This window comes from Papilio machaon, chromosome 12, assembly GCF_912999745.1.
Source record: "Papilio machaon chromosome 12, ilPapMach1.1, whole genome shotgun sequence".
Classification (NCBI taxonomy): Eukaryota; Metazoa; Arthropoda; class Insecta; order Lepidoptera; family Papilionidae; genus Papilio; species Papilio machaon.
This window is the reverse complement of record NC_059997.1, coordinates 1,454,623-1,471,963: the sequence shown is the minus strand read 5'-3', so window position 1 is coordinate 1,471,963 and position 17,341 is coordinate 1,454,623. Positions and strand designations below refer to the sequence as shown.

The 17,341-nt window shown below is 33.2% G+C and overlaps 1 protein-coding gene across 1 annotated transcript in view; it reads right to left on the bottom strand.

Annotated features, from left to right (window-relative positions):
- The window catches only part of LOC106718906 (tRNA dimethylallyltransferase), a gene marked incomplete at its 3' end in the record, with an annotated part of 156,870 nt that overhangs the window by 75,487 nt on the left and 64,042 nt on the right, over positions 1-17,341 (bottom strand). Inside the window, exons 2-3 of the mRNA XM_045680331.1 lie at positions 7,385-7,522; positions 6,373-6,776 (exon numbers count right to left, since the gene is read on the bottom strand). Coding sequence (XP_045536287.1) covers positions 6,373-6,776; positions 7,385-7,522 — 542 coding nt within the window. The remainder of the gene's footprint in view (positions 1-6,372; positions 6,777-7,384; positions 7,523-17,341) is intronic.

Genomic DNA, 17,341 nt, shown 5'->3' with positions numbered 1-17,341 from the left:
ATCCATGTACATAAGAATTCCGTGTAAACGTTTAAAAAGATGATACCACAATGCTTCAATAATTTATATTTAGTCCATAATCGAAAAAATATATTTCAAAATGCCCATACTACTTTAGGAACTAAAAAAGAATTGACAACTCAAAAAACTTACTATGACGTTTTTAACGCTTACGTAAAATAATTTATTATAATAACGTCCCGTCTATAGACAGCTTAATTCTACCATATCGTCGTCAAGTGTAAAAACCAAATGGCTAGTTAGTTACTACACCGGCAAGCGAAAGTATACTCTAATAATATACGATAAGGTTACAATTCGTTTGTTGCATAATTTCAAATAAGTTATGAATGGGTTGAGTGAATGGACGCCGGCGCCGGCGGCGGCGTTCGCACCCTTGACACCACGCACGTTGTATGCAGCATTTTAGCGCTCCTGCATAATGAATGAATGATTTTTCTTTATTACGTACTTAGAATTGCAATGACATAATTTATAATCGCGCGTTAGACGCCGCGGGAAAATGCACTGTATCACAGTGACATACGATTCAAATTTATTAGGCTCATTGGGAATCATTGGATTATGTTACTTAAACAGCATTAGATAAATAACAAGCAAAAAGTATGACTCAACTGAGATTCGAACATGGGAACTGCGAGAACAATTATTTGAAGAATTTATTCATATTTTTTTTTCAGGAAAGGTGACCGTGCCAAATGAAGGTCCGTATTCTCTGCCTACCCCTCTGGGTTAAAAACGTGAGTACATTTCTATTGCAATTGGATGTTTGACTGTGTAATATAACAACTCTGTTCGTCGTTTATAGGGTAGATGATACCAACAATATGTAATAGGAATTATAGCGTGATATAAGTACCACTGGTAATAACATCATGTGAAAAACCAGCAATCATTGCTAGTCTCACGAGTCCGGGTTCGAATCTAGGCAATAATCAGACCGTAACACAACACCGAGGTCGTAGGTGACTGACCAATGGCGTTCTTGGTAATACGGCAGTTAGAGTGTTATGTTTCATACAATTTTAATATTTGTGTTTATTTAAAAAAAAAGTAGACTATTTTATATAGGGTGACATAAACTTATATAATATGTTAATAGTGCGTAGCTTTAAAAGAAGCAAATAATTACACAAATAGAATAAAATAGTACATTACAACTATTATTGTAAGCATAAAAAGATTTTATAATGAAAAAAAATAAAGCATAACCATTTCAAGGTTATATGGGTAAGATCCCTGTCAAGGACAGAGGGTCTAAGCACGAATATTCTGCGAATACGTTTTCGAAATCGGCATTTATATTAAAACTTGTGCAGCGCCGCTATCGGATGTAAAGTTCATCAACAAATCTAATATAAATTTTGAAATATTTGTCGATGACGTCTCTAAGTTGCGTGTCGCAAATATACGTGCTAGGTCCACATGACCTTGTTAACATCCCGCGTAGTAACGTATTATCTGTGATGGCCTTTCAAGCGGGATTATATTAATCATTTTAAACTAGTATATTTAATAGCAGAAATAATCAGCGTGAAATTTGATAGCTAGTTTGAATTGGCATAGTGTAGTTTTGTTTGCATGATTTTTCTTCAAATAAATTAGAATAATAGAGAAAAAGAGACAAATAAAAGCCTTCAAATATTCTAGTGGTCATCATCATCAGCTCACTATAGGTATGTCCCTACCGCGGGGCTCGGGACCTAACACCAAGTTAAGGGTGACTAGGCCAAAGTCAACTACGCTGGCCCAGTGAGGGTTGACTTTAAACATATCATTGAATTTCTTCTCAGATATGTGCAGGTTGCATCACGATGTTTTCCTTCACCGTAAGAACGTCGGATATATGTACAGATGTAAATCGAAAATCGAAAATCGAAAATCGAAAAACACATTGGTACATAGCGGGATTCGAACCCAGATTGCAAGTCAAGTGCTTAACCAATAAGCTACCGACACTCTAATCTAATGGTATATAAGTTTAATTCAAAATTTAAAGACCCTTACGAAGATTAAAACAGTCTGAATCATAAAGTAAGTAAGAGGCCAAATGTACTCGGTGAGCTGGTCTCAGTCCATTATAATATAAATCATTCAATATTAAGCGCATTCCATAAATAAGACGCTATTCTGCACAATTTTGCGAATTCAAACTCGTTAAAAATTAAAAAAAATATATACATATCAGACTAGTCAACAAATTATACGAAAGATGAAAGAAAAAGCTTTACTAACTATATAGTAAAATAATTATTCTTAAAATTGTACAAATACATAATATAAAGTTCATAAAACAATACACAGAATTGGAAACTAAATATAACTTCACTTGTCTTCTAAGCTTCAACTCAAAGAAAACTAGGCTAATAGGTACATAAAAGCAAAAGTACATAACGCTTGAATATGTGCAGAATAGTGGTGTGTTTCGCGTGGACAATTGTAACACACTTCCTTATTGCGGGGATGACGTCACGCGCCACGTGGTGGGTGATCCATCGGACCATCGTCTACCCTAATACGACCTGACATGAACACTACTGACATACATAATATATGACAAATTGTTATTGGAACGAAGTTCCTTATAGCGCGTTGTGAAAGGGGGCTAGACGGAAAAAAATCTTACGAAAAGTTGTCACGACACTTTTTGCTATATCACCATGGCAACGACGTGACAATATATAACGAAAATTCATAGAAATAAAATGTACTTCTTGTGAAGACTTAAGTTTTTTATGCATAGAATAAACATTGGTTCCTTCACTAATTAATTGAAAGGAACTTCGTTCCATCCGGGTGTCCCAACACACCTCTCAGGTTTTTTTATTATATACACATGCCTGTAAATATCATGTAAATAACTTATTTCACGTAATAAGCCCCTAGTGGAATTAGCAGGGAATGATTTGGAATTAAATGGAATTCAGATATTTTTTCTCGAGCAATTTTTATGAATCATTTCAACGATGCGAATTAAGACAGTTAAGAAATACATCTATATATATAAAAAAGAAAGTCCTGTTAGTTACACTATTTATAACTCGAGATCGGTCGAACTGATTTAGCTGAAAATTGACGGGGAGGTAGCTTAGAACTAGGAGACGGACATAGGATTTTTTTTATCTCGTGTGCATTTTTTTTATTCCGCGCGGACGAAGTCGCGGGTAAAAGCTAGTTAGTTATAAAAAGTGAACGTATCTAAAGTTTTATTTGATGATAATTTTCATTGATTTTAATGTTTTAATAATACATTAGTAGGGATGTTTTAAACCGGTTATATAACGAGTATATTATAAAACTCCGCCCTAACAACACTGAGTTCATCGATTAACCTTCGCATGATTATATTAAGTTGTTTAATAATGATAATTTTTCAAATTCATCAAGTTAATTACTATTACATATTCAACGATATTAAAACGGACATCTGGATGTAGGAAACATTAATTTTAATTACGGTTATACTAGCTGCCGACCGCGACTCCGTCTGCGCGAAATAAAAAAAATAAGTAGGCTATGTGTTCAGACTATTTTCTACACCTATGCTAAATTTCATCAAAATCCGTTGAACCGTTCCGGAGATACCTTAAAACTTAAAACAGACATCCATCCATCCATCTAAACATTCACATTTATAATGTTAGTAAGAATAAAACAAGAACAATTCTTATTTCTTCACGTGTTCAAATAAAAATGACAATGTGCAAAACGGATATTAAGAAAGAATTAATATCTAAGTAAAATTGTTATATATTCTATTGTACTTCTACCCTGTCTGCGTTGTGAATGTAATTAAAAAACTGATTTCTAATAACAATTGCAGTTATCACGGTTATTACCAATATATATGACCAAAAATATTTCCTCGACTATACTAAATATGTATGACATCATTGTATTATCTAATACTGTTTTCATTTTCTGAAATAACTAAGAAATTGGATAATTCAATCAGAATATATTCTTACCAAAAAAAACATGTCCTTGTAAAGGGATCCTTTTTATAATACCTTTTTCCTATAGCTAAAAATTACGAGTACATCAAGACACATCATCACAATAACTTACAACATAACTGATTGAAATTCTCCTTTATTTAGGAGCTCTATCGTTCAGTCACATCCTGAATCATCGTACTTCGTCGACAAAATGAAGGGAATAAATGCCAGACTCCGCGTCGCCTCGATATCTATATTACTACAGCCTATTTTTTTCCCACACAGCAAGGCATTACGCTATGGGCACTATCGGGAAATTTATTAGCAAACCGAATAGATTCTCCCTTAGAGACGGCTCGATGACTGAGTGGAGATGAAATAAAACGAATGTAAAAAGAATACTGGTTCAATGAGCGATCTGTGATTCTTATTTTAGGGTTCCGTATGTCATTTTTTGATGGGAGAATAGCTGACGTACTTTCCTTAATAGCATGACAATAGATGTCATTTTAAGTGAGGTACTAACTACTAATACAGACAAACGATAACGGTCGAGAATCGGCATCCAAACAGACTCGATATCTTTGCCAATTACTAATATTATATATAGTTAAGACTGTTCTACATAACATCGCAGCATAACTCAGCAGATTTAAAATCTCCTAAGCAATTGTTTTGGCTTAATCTAAACCAAATAAGAAAAAAACTACGAAACGAAGCGAGAATTGAACCGTAAATCTGAAAGAGACCATTTATATTTTGTATCCGATGGGTTTATTTTGTAAATACAATAGTGCTACGGAACCCTAAAAGCCCTGACTCTTATCTCGGCCCATTGACGCTGAGTTATGTAACTATATATTATTATTTAAGCATTTACATACAAAATGAAATAATAAAACGCACGACGGACTGACTTCGCAGCTTCGCCGTTTCATTTTCATTGCAGAACAACTACGGGGAAATATTTCTTCACACTAAAATATATTTGTGAAATAGACACATTATTTTTAAACCATTGATTAGAAATGATGGAAAGGATGAAAATGTCCATAGATTTATTAAGGTGTTAGTTATAAAAGTTCTTTAACGTAATAATAAAGAGAAAATTATGTCACAGAAGTAAATTTGATAACTATAATAACTTTCGTATTTGGGTTCATATTTTCTTTAATACATAAATGACAAAAAGCTATTGTAAGTTTTACTACGCAAAGTTTAAATTCGTAAATCCCTTAGCAAGTAGTGACGTAATCGTCCTATCGTAGGGAACATACTAGAACACCAAACCGCGAGTACTACGGATCCAATAGGAAACAGGAAAAAAACCATCGATGCGTCAAATATTTACACATAGTAGAACGACGATTCGTGTTCCAAGTCTGAGGCGTAGGGTTTGCTGTTTAATGATCGCGATAAATAATTCGGGGTTATCAGGGGGGGCCGTGTCCGCGATGTAATACAGGGTGACCATAAAAGCGTGGAAAATTTTGCAATTTTTATTCTCTATGTTTAAATTTATACCTGTATATTCAATTCAAATTGCGATAAATTAAATTAGTAATTAAGAATGGATAGAAAACTTATGTATTGCGCAGTGATTGCGTAAAAAATATAGGATTATATCAACAACTATTTGAAAAGAATTGTTTATTTATAATGCAATTATATTTCGCAGTAATTTACCCGAAATTAAATCCCAAAATTATTAAATAGCGTGTTTACATATACACGTTTTGAATAACGTTTTTGAAAATGTTAACTTTAGGTAAATGTCCTACAAAAGAAGAAAGCATGGTCCAACTAGCCTCCGCTAGGAAAGCCAAGGTCATGCCGCACGCACACATAGGAATATCTACGAAATCCTTGGCAGCGGTCAGAGACCCGCGGAAGTTAAATCGCCCAGTCTAACCTGGTCCGCCGCCATTCATACGTCTCCCCCTACATAGTAAATTTCCTTCGAGCACCGCGCGAAGAGGAAGACCTTTGGAGCTGGTCGACGCTTTATGTCATCATGCGATACGGCCTTACATTTTGATGTTTATGTTAATCACATGAACGAGTTCTGGCGACGTTCCGTCGATTTTATTAATTTCTATTAATGGCATAATACTAAGATGTTAAGCAAATTATATTATTACTACACAAGTTCGTATGATGCAATATTTTTATAAGATTATCAATTCGTGGAAGACGGTATAATTAGGAATTATACTGAGTGATATATTCACAAACGTATTTTAATAATAAAAAAAACATGAATATATTAAGTACTTAGCACAAGTCTTTTACTTATTATACTATTACTAGTTTAAGATAGACTTGGTACACCCTGGATAGACTTCATTGGAACTCACTGGCGGAGAGGTCATGAAGTATTTGCTGAGAAAATCTTTTCCCTTTTAACTCTTACCTTAAAACTTTTCTTCTGTTGTTAGGATGTAGTCGAGACGCCATTTCCGGATCTATCGCTTTTAATTTAGCATGAATTTCCTCATTACTGAAATTTTTTTCGTTATCGATATCTTCTTGTAATTTTTGTTTATCGATAACATTTTCGATAACATCTTCTACTTCATGCACATCACTACAATCGAGTTTTTCTTTGTTCATATCACTTTTACAGTCACCAGCTAGTTTTTTTGGTTTAGATTCATCATTTTGGACATAGTCTCTTTTTCGTTTGCTCATCTCCCACAAGAGGGCGTTCGAGTCATTCATGTCTTCAACAAGAATTTGATATACTATTGATTCGATATAGTAATTCGTGCCGCCTACAATTATTGGGATTTTTCCTTTTTCAGTGAGATTTTGTATCTGGATTTTCATGAAGGATATTACTGTTTTAAATAATTCACATTCTTTACTTCATCTTGAAGCTTTTGAATAGCTTCGTATTCATTGAACCATTGTTAGTTTATCTGTTTTTATGTAATAAGGTGTAAGTTTTTTATCCAAACAAAGTTTACATTAAAAAGGTTTTAGTCAGCACAAAAAAATAACAAACTGACAATACGTAGCCGTAAGTGATTAATTAATAATCTTTACAAGTTCCTTTCAACGCAGGTGTTGTAGCGGTAATAACGATATTTGGGGCAATTAGCAAACGTTCCTAATGCTGAACTTAAGCCGATTACACGGTAAATGACCAGTACCGAAACCCAGCTTAGTCTTTCAAAGGTGACCGCGCGTCATGTGTCCGATTTATATAAAATAATCCAATAAATCTAATACTAAAATATTGTGTTAATGCTTTGAACATAGAAAAGGAAAACAAGAACGTTTAAGTTTATTTTCATGGAGAGATAAGTCAATATACCTTGTAAAGATTACTAGAAAAGATTTGCGGCTGAAAATATGAGCATATGTTGGAAGTGATGGGTAAATGGCTTGTTTTCTTCTTAAATACTTAGTAAAAAGGATACAATCTTCAGAGCTCTATTGCGGAAATCGACGACGGTAAACATCTGGTGAGGTTCTAGGAGATCTAGCAAGTGATGCGGTACCAGTTCTCGTTCTTGACGACTCGCCTTCGCTGTCACTATGTCCAGACCTTTGTACACCTGGACAAAACAAGGAGAAGATTTAATCAACATCTAACGTAGGTATACATATATAGGTAGTATTAATTTTCTGGAACTCCGAAAATCTGTATAGGTTTGTGAATATTGAGTGTGCGCTGCCAGTTGATTCCTTATTTCTAATTTGTTTCCTGTTTTTAATTGGTTCAATATTTGACTATCGTTAATAGGCAATAAAAATAAAACGTATTAGTTATTTTTGTTAATTAAAGGAATTCAGTGCCTGGACACACAGTCATGCGTTTCCCTATCGTCTCTATTCGTAGGATTTTCCTTATTTTTTAATAAATAAAAAATATATTTTTGAGTTCGGGTAAAACCAAATCAATATTATTTTTAATTTTAAGGAAACGAGTAGTTATTCATGAAGGTTTCTACAACAATTGACGGAAATCTACAATCCAATTAATAGTAATGAGTCATAGTATTTTGCTCCCTATTATGTGCTGTATTTTATTAATAGTATAGCGGTCGCCTGAACTTCATCAGCTTAGAAAAAAGTTGCCTATTACATTCCCGCGTGCATCAGCTACCTTCTTATTAAAGTCCCGTCTAAATCGGTCCAGCCATTCCAGAGATTATCCGGAACAATATCAAGCCTTCCGGACAGACAGAATTTTTTTTAATTAGATTTTTTTTATGATTTCTCTTTCAATTACATGCAGACACTGCAAATTTATTAATATGTATATCGGTGAAATAAGACCCTGTTCACGAAAACTGTCGTAAAATCTGCCAATAATGGTTGATGTTTGTTCACGGAGTATGCATAACTTTCTTCTTTATTATCGCATATTAATGGAAACATTGTATATTTTCGTCTGTCATAGAGTTAAAAAAAACCGTGGCGTTAGAAATTAAAATTTCACTCAAAATGGTGAAACTTGACAAGAAAGCGCATCGTCCAATCATTAGTAACAAGCGTGACTTATCAGACATAAGAACAAGGTGACATTAATATCGGAGAACGAAGTGGAACGGAAGGGTTTCTGTTGTGCAACCGAGAGCATGATACCATGACCCCAGATATCGTATCGGGTCCATTAAGAATTTTGGATATGTTATTTATTATGTTCATTTGCGTAAAACAGATAATATAAAGTATGACATTCAAACGGTCAACGTGATTTGAATGATCGTGTTATCAAAATACAAATTATGCCTTTTGTTATTAAATGTCCGTCTTTATCTTGAAACAAAGTATATTTGTATTTTACCGATAAATTCTCAATTTCGTCTACATCTAATCGGTCTAGTCAAATTACAAAATTTCAGGAAATGATAAACCAATTTGAGAAACCATTTTCTTTATTAAACGTACTTTCCTAATATTATTTTATATATCTACAAATTTACAGATTACAAACTATCTAGAATTATTAAGACAGAAAAAATTAATTACTTCAGTACACAATTTGCAGTTTGATATCTAGTAACATTGAAAACTGGTTAATCTTTATAATTCACAATTTATCAGTAACATATTTATTTCTTCAATTTGAATGTAGGTTGAATGTTGTACAACTTGTCACTGTCTCCTTTCCACCTTTCACCCAATTGTAAAAAAAAAATCACATACCCATGATAATGCTGGTGACTTTTAAATCAGTGATTTAAAAGGAACGTATTGTAATTTACTACAGTCAATTCGATTAACAATGTGCTCTGATCTAGTTATTTAATGTGTTAAATAAATCAATGCGATTGTTCTAATGTTACATTGTGACCGTTGATCTTGTAAAGAAAAAATCTCTTTTTTTACATGATTACTGTAACTGTCGTTACAATTTAAATTGATTTAATTCAAAGAGAATTAATTAACCGTTTATTAAAATAAACAGTTACATTAATTTAATTATAATTGAAGATATAACAGTGGTAGATAACGCAACAACAATATTTTGTTGGGTGCAAGAATGGGCCACATCGACCGGTGAAATACCACGATCACATAGAAGACAGGTGTGAAGTGAAACGATTCCGCGTTTCGTCTAACGAGTGTGGTGGCGGAGACCTAATTTTATTCCTCTTTCTCTTCCCACCCTTTCCTTATTAGGAATTATTGATTTAAATCGTCAACCTGTCGGCATAAGTTCGTTTTTAAATAATACTAGCCAAATCTTACTAATGTTATAAATGCGAAAGTTTAGATAGATGAATGTTAGAAGGTATCTCTAAAACGGCTCAAGAGATCTCGATGAACTTTAGTATGGATGTAGAACATAGTCTGGATGTACAAGTACGCTACTAATTAAGATTTTTTTTTCAATTACACGCGGACGGAGTCGCGGGCGACAGCTACTTAAATAATACTAGCAAAATCGAGGGACACAGTTAGTATTTCTATAAATAGATAATTTTTGATTCCGTTCTGATGTATACGAGCATATTCTTAGCGTGTTACTTGCCTACGCACGTGAATATCATTGATCTAAATTCACATGTGACCGGTTGTATATAAACTAGGTCATTGTAGTCAAAATTTTGCGTAAAGTATTAAACCAGCTGTGTCCCACGGTTTAACCACACACAACAATGAATGATTATCGTAGGGGATTTTTATAGGTTCTATTACATTATTCTCGCAAAACGTTTCTCTTTCTTGTTAAAAACGAATAAGTTTTGGAGTTATAAAAAATATCCTATGACTTTAATTAATAACTGAGATGTCAAAGGTAATAATAATTTTCCTAATTCTATTTATAGTTTCTAATTTTAGCGCTCACAAACATATTCAGTTTTATTAGTATAGTTTATCTTGTGAGTTTCTAAGCAATCAGTTTATGAATATGCAAGTCTTTATTATTGGAACCATCCTTACCTGGCCCTATTCCATATATTTCATACGTTTTACGCGCATTTCCATAATTGAGACATCGTTCCACATAACCAGTATGCCCTTTGTTAGGCCCACGAATTTGGGACTTATTTCTACAGCCTACGACGTCTTTGTATAAACAAAAGGAATTTGATTTTTTCCCAGGATTACGGTGATTTAAAAATATTGCCTTACAACTTGTCAGTCTAAGTTAGAAATCCAAGAGACGTGTTTTTATTTACGAGTTCTGCCATTTTCATTGTAAATAAATACAGTAAATTAAATAACGTATTTTAATTGATTTACATTCCAATGCAAACAATAGAAAGGAAAAAAAAAGGCAGAAAAACAACTATAAATAAATGTGTACTTATTAAATCAATGTAATTAGACGCAAATAAGGATAAACTACGCATTAATTCATACAATAGTGTCGCTTCTTTTTTAGCGACGTCGCATGCAGAGCCCGCCTGCATTTGGCTATAATTTGCGCATAATATTCACCTCCGTTCACCTTGGCCGATCTCAGTGACCTATTGCGGTAGGACGAGCCATGTTCAGTCTAGCGTGACATCTGACCGCCAAAGACTTGCTTCCGAAGCGAGCTCTCTGATAACTAGTCAATTCAGGTCACCAGTGTACATTGAGCTAAACAACTGAATTAACTCTATTAGACGACGTATCCATTTTAAATGGAGTTTGATTCGAATGCATCCAAAATACATAGACCGCTTGGCAAATGCTGACTGCCTAGTAACGTGGTTAAGTTTACGTGGATGTATTAAGTGATAATGAATATATTTCAATAATTTAATTTTTGAATGCATAATTAAAAATAATAACTCATTTACGATAGCGAATGATAAAGTTATATAACGTAGAACAAGATGTTATAGGTTAAATAGTATTTAAAGGAGAAAGACACAGTTCTTGACGTTTAAAATCTTACGCGGTAAAATCTAAACGCTTTATTTACGGCATAAGTAGAACGTTATGTATAGATCTTGTACAAATAAAAATACAACGCCTACAAAATGGATACAAGATAGTTTAAGAATTTATAAATATATATTAAGTCCGTTTTATCTTTTGTTAGTTTCATCTGATTTTCAATGTCTTTTCCGTTTGCTTAGTGTATGCTGTGATATTTTTAATTTTATTTTAAATAATTTAATAAACGAAATCACAAAGTCCGATGGAAAATTCTTTAATGATCTTTAAAATGTTTTATATTTTTTATGGTCCTCATTAACGTCTCGTTTCACGTATTATAATGTAACCCATTAATAAAGATACAATATATTACATATGTAACGTGATGAACTACCAAATTTTATATTAGACTAGCTTTTACCTGCGACTCCGTCCGCGCGGAATAAATAAAATGCACACAAGGTAAAAAAGTTCCTATGTCCGTCTCCTAGTTCTAAGCTACCTCCCCATCAATTTTCAGCTAAATCAGTTCGACCTATCTTGAGTTATAAATAGTGTAACTAACACGACTTTCTTTTATATATATAGACTAGCTTTAACCCGCGACTCGGTCCGCGCGGAATAAAAAATAAAAAACGGGGTCAAAATTATCCTATGTCCGTTTCCTGGTTCTAAGCTACCTGCCCACCAATTTTCAGTCAAATCGATTCAGTCGTTCTTGAGTTATAAATAAGATAGATAGATATATTTTATTGTCAGTTCATAAATGTTTTCAAAAATGTGAAGTCTTCCCTAAACTAGGGATGTCTTGGCCTTAGTCAATTACGCTTAACTGCGGATTGGTTCACTTTACATATATCTTTGAATTTGTGTTCGATGCTTTCCTAAGTCATTGACCAGATTGTGATTACGCTTTAATACGATGTTCCTTAAAAATAGTTTGCAATAATGTTTCCGAGAATATTCTAAAATAAGGAAACGTTACATAAAGCATTACAGTTAATTTAGTTAAAATTAAATATGTTAAAATCTTAGTTTTAAAACGCAGACAATAGATGGCGCTACTTTATCTATTAGTGCAACAGATAGGCGGTTTTTTTTTAATTAATTTTGACTATCGTAGGTCCATATATCTCATTGGTCACGTGCATGATAACTTATAATAATATTGAATTAAATTACATAACCGTTAAGTTTCATCAGCGGTGTCAAATATCAACATAATATCGCGAATTTATGACATTAGCTGACGTGTTTTAAAATACTATTCGCATAGCGGTTGACATTACAACGCGGAAATTTGATAACGTTAATTTAGTTGCCATGGGCCGGGGTAGAAGCGGCAATAATGAGCCAACAGTAAAGAGTTTATTTAAAATTTTAATCCATTTCACTATGGAAAATGATCACTTCATTGTAATTTAGCATAAATGCCACTATCGAATTAAGAAAATATTAATAATAGTAAAATAAATTTATGAGAATTTGAAGTTATTGTAAGCAGATTTAGCTCAGTGTTTCAGTTGTTTTATTTTGAAATTATTGGGAAAAACTGTTCCCTAAATTAAAGTGAATTATTGTCTATCATCGTAATACTAATTTTGACCACAATGTTTATTTAGTAATCGTCACTTTTCATTGATGATATTATAATCCTTTGATTACATTAAATTTAAGCCGGACATAATTTTAGCAAGTGTGATAAATTACATAGTAACATTGTGGCGACATTGAGGCGTCTCGTATTTGAATATCGCAGATAGCGAAAATCAACCAAGGCCACGCTTATCGTCGCCAAATAACGCTGGCCATACTATACGTTGCTCTTACTATTATATTAATATTAGCGGTCTCCAGCGACTTCTTCAACGCAGAATTTAAAAAAATAATTTAACCTATAATATGCCTGCATGCATCAGCTACCTTCCCGTCCAAGTCCAGTCAAAATAGATCCAGCCGTTCCAGAGATTGTCTCGAACAAACGCGGTCTTGCGGACCGAAATATAGAGAAGAATTAAAAAAAATTTTTTTTCGTTATTATCGGAATTGTACGAATTATTATTTATTTTTAATATTACATACAGTCATTCCAATTTTATTAATATAATTGAAATAAATATTAATTACAATCAATTAAAACCATATAACATTTCCAAAAGGTAGATTTTCAATTTTAAATATTTTTTCATAGTTAATAATTTGGTACGTCGTACGACAGACATCTTCAGGTGTAAATTAATTTAAAGTTAAAATAAAGTCAACTGGTTTCGTATTGAATTGACTTTGTGATAATTGGTCGTCATTAACGAATTCGTAGCGCGCGCCGGCGCGATGATAATTAGCTGGAAATTACGATTAAATTAAACGACTAACAAGTTTTTTAATTACGATTAAAAAAAATAAACTTCATTGAAGATTGCCAGTACTAAAATTGCGTTAAATTTGTGCGCCAAAAACTGTTGTGATAACGCAGAGGTTCGATTACGGTCGTAATGGAATACTGGTATCTAATAAAAACTGATGTTAATATAATTGGTAGTTTGTTGTAAGAAGGTCGTACTATCTTCAAAAATGCAGTCTTCGTTTTACTACATGCATACGTTAGCATCCTGTGAAGTAACTGCTAGTATTCCCACTAGACGTGTGTAAATCAACTCTGAACCGGTTCAAAATTTCAGATTACATAGTCTTGAACCATTGAGCTGCAGCTCAACTATTACATTGAGAGCTCAAAGTACCTACATCATCATGAGCCACGAGCTGCCTGGTGACTAACAGTTCGCAGCTCACAAATATAACCTCTATAGAGGTACCAATTGAGCTGATCTGTTAGCCGGTTCACCGTGAGCTGATATTCCCGTGACTTTTCCATTATGATTTTAGCAAAGTGGAAAACTAACCAAAATCTATATCTATATATATAAAAGAAAGTTGTGTTAGTTACACCATTTATAACTCAAGAACGGCTGAATCGATTTGACTGAAAATTGGTGAGCAGGTAGCTTAGAACCAGGAATAGGACATAGGATAATTTTTACCCCGTTTTCTTTTTTTTTTTTATTCCGCGCGGACGGAGTCGCGGGTAAAAGCTAGTATCAAATAATTTTACGTCATAATCAATAGCAAAAATTTGCAATTTAGGCCCCTTACCCAGTAACGCGACGAGGCGTTGACAATGCGATCAGACGTGAGCAGTTAATTGATATCAAGCGAACTACATCTTGCCTGCGTGTATGTAATGTGTACTGTTTACGTATGTGTGTGGGCTTGTGACGTCACGCAGAGATATGAATGAAAGAGGTAACGCCCACGACGATTGGGTTTCAAGCCGCGACTTCGGGCTTGAGTTATAACAAATGCTATGCGATAGCCAAGCGAATATAAAATTTCGCAAGCGCTTACATGTACATAAAGTTTATTAGCACTTGACACTCGTTAAGACTGTGCTTCACTTCGTAAAATAAATTACATTATTTTTATACTTTATAATATTAAATGACTTTCATAATTAGCGTTATAAAAAACTTAAACAAATTATTGAAACAATAATTGTGTGAAAAAATAATTCACAATTAAATATTAAAACACAAAATTATATAAGCATTGCTTTCGTTGTGTTACGGCCCTTACCAACGGATTTAATTCCAGCATTCCACGTTAAGTACGTAGTTGTAAGTAATATTGATCGTTAGTGGTTATTTATACAAATGTTACAACAAACGTTCTCTCTAAGTTATTGCGCGATATTAATATAGTAGTACTACACTACACATATATATTAAGGTAAAGTAAATAGATTTTGTTTTCTATTCAATAATGTTACGTTGATCACATAACATATTTACCCTAATTTGTAGTAAATCCTTACTAATATTATAAATGCGAGAGTAACTCTGTCTGTCTGTCTCGCTTTCACGCCAAAACTACTGAACCGATTTAAATGAAATTTGGTACACAGATAGACTAGAGCCTGAGGAAGGACATAGGCTACATTTTAACGCGAAAAAGGGGTTGAAAGGGGTTGATAGTGGGGGTGAAAGTTTGTATTAAAGTATCGCCTACTATAGTCTACTAACCTACATTTGGTACGGTCCTGGCACACCTCTCTCTATGTCTACATCCATACATAAACGCATAGCACGTTGGTTAAGTAAAATAATAAGCCTTAAAAAATGCTAAACGAAAACAGTATTTCACACGGACGAAGTCGCGGGCACCTAGTATAGTATAAATTAACATTTTGTAAAAAAATCATATAATTCCAAAAACTGTAGTATAATACAAGCCCGCGACTCCGTGTCCTAGGCTACGTTTTACATCTATGACAAATTTCCATGCAGCCTTCCTGGTGATACCTTCTATCAAACATCCATCTATACATCTAAATATATAGCATTTATATTATTTGTAAGACATGTAGTACTTTTCATATTAGTGACTATGTTATCTTACTATTGTCGTATTTAACAAAGTATTCCGTTAACTTAGAATTTTCTACAAATTTATTAAAGTTGACAAGTATTATCAACAATAACCAGAATACTCTAGTAAAGTAAATTCGTAAAGCTATATTATTTTTCCTAAAAAGAAAATAACGTCGTGAATTGTTCTAGAGAAGCAGACGACGCTTCATATCCAGTTTCATTTACGTGGAAATTGAAACGAAAAAAATTTTGTTTTATTATTTAAATAGCACTGACTGGTTGTCCTTGAGTCTAGCTATTTGACTTTTGGGTATTGGTACATGGTAAAGGATGCGAAGTTTGTCGTTTTTTTATTTTAAATTTGACTTAAGTAACTAAAAGGGTACTATAGAATTTACTTGGGAGTTGCGTCTAAGTTTAGAGATATAATCAGGTGGAACTTATCAAGTAATTATAGTTGCAATAGTCCTTTTTTTCTTATCAATAACTTATAACTCTGAATGTCCTCACCATAACTTTTATTTCATGTAATGAGTACAGAATAAAAAGACAATTTGTAAGACGATTTTGTTCTTAATAAAATTTGGCAAAAATTTGATCGTTTACTGGGAAAAACCCGTTCGATTTCCCATTTTAACAATTGAAAAGATTACTTAAATTGAATTATTTATTATTAAATATCAATGGTATTTAATTTCAAGTAAAATATTTACAGTTTGTAGTACAAAAAGATTATTTCACCCACGTTTTGGATTACTTGTAAAGGGCACTGATGTATAAGTTTACGTAACGACCTACCATTAACGCCTACTCGCTTTGATCAAACCATCTCCAAGTTAATTTAAAATTACGTTGTGAAAGTAATAATTATATACTAACATTTATATATATACTAGCTTTTACCCGCGACTCCGTCCGCGCGGAAGAAAAAATAGAAAACGGGGTAAAAATTATCCTATGTCCTTCTCCTAGTTCTAAGCTACCTCCCCATCAATTTTCAGCTAAATCAGTTCGACCGATCTTGAGTTATAAATAGTGTAACTAACACGACTTTCTTTTATATATATAGATTTATTTTAGTATACTTTCTTAAAATATCGTAACTGAATGGTACTCATTATGTATTAAAATAGTATACAATAAGTATCTGGTCCCCACGTTATGTAAACTAGTAAAGTTTTCCTGCTTTAAGAGGAAGAATTGTTGTTTTATTATTGCTTTAACAAATAAAACTCATTTTAATATACTCATATACTTGAATACCTAAATAGTTTTTACGGAAAATTTCGTGTCTGAATACCACTACAGTTCTAACTACTTATATCAAGTAACAAAAATTGCATACAGATGATAACATTTTTAAAAAGAAAATAAAATAATACAGTATTTCGACCAAGATACATTGCAAATGCGCCATTCACTTGAAAGCTCTTTTCTAGTAGGACACACGGAAGCAAGACAGTTTAGGTGGTAGCAACGAGTAAGCTGCCACCTGATTCGCCGCTGTCCATCCGCAATTGGAGATGCATTGCCTACCTTTAATCGACTAAGAAGGGGACGCACAGAACATAGGAAGGGGAAATAAATTAATATTTACAATTATAGAATAGTAATATGTGAATACTT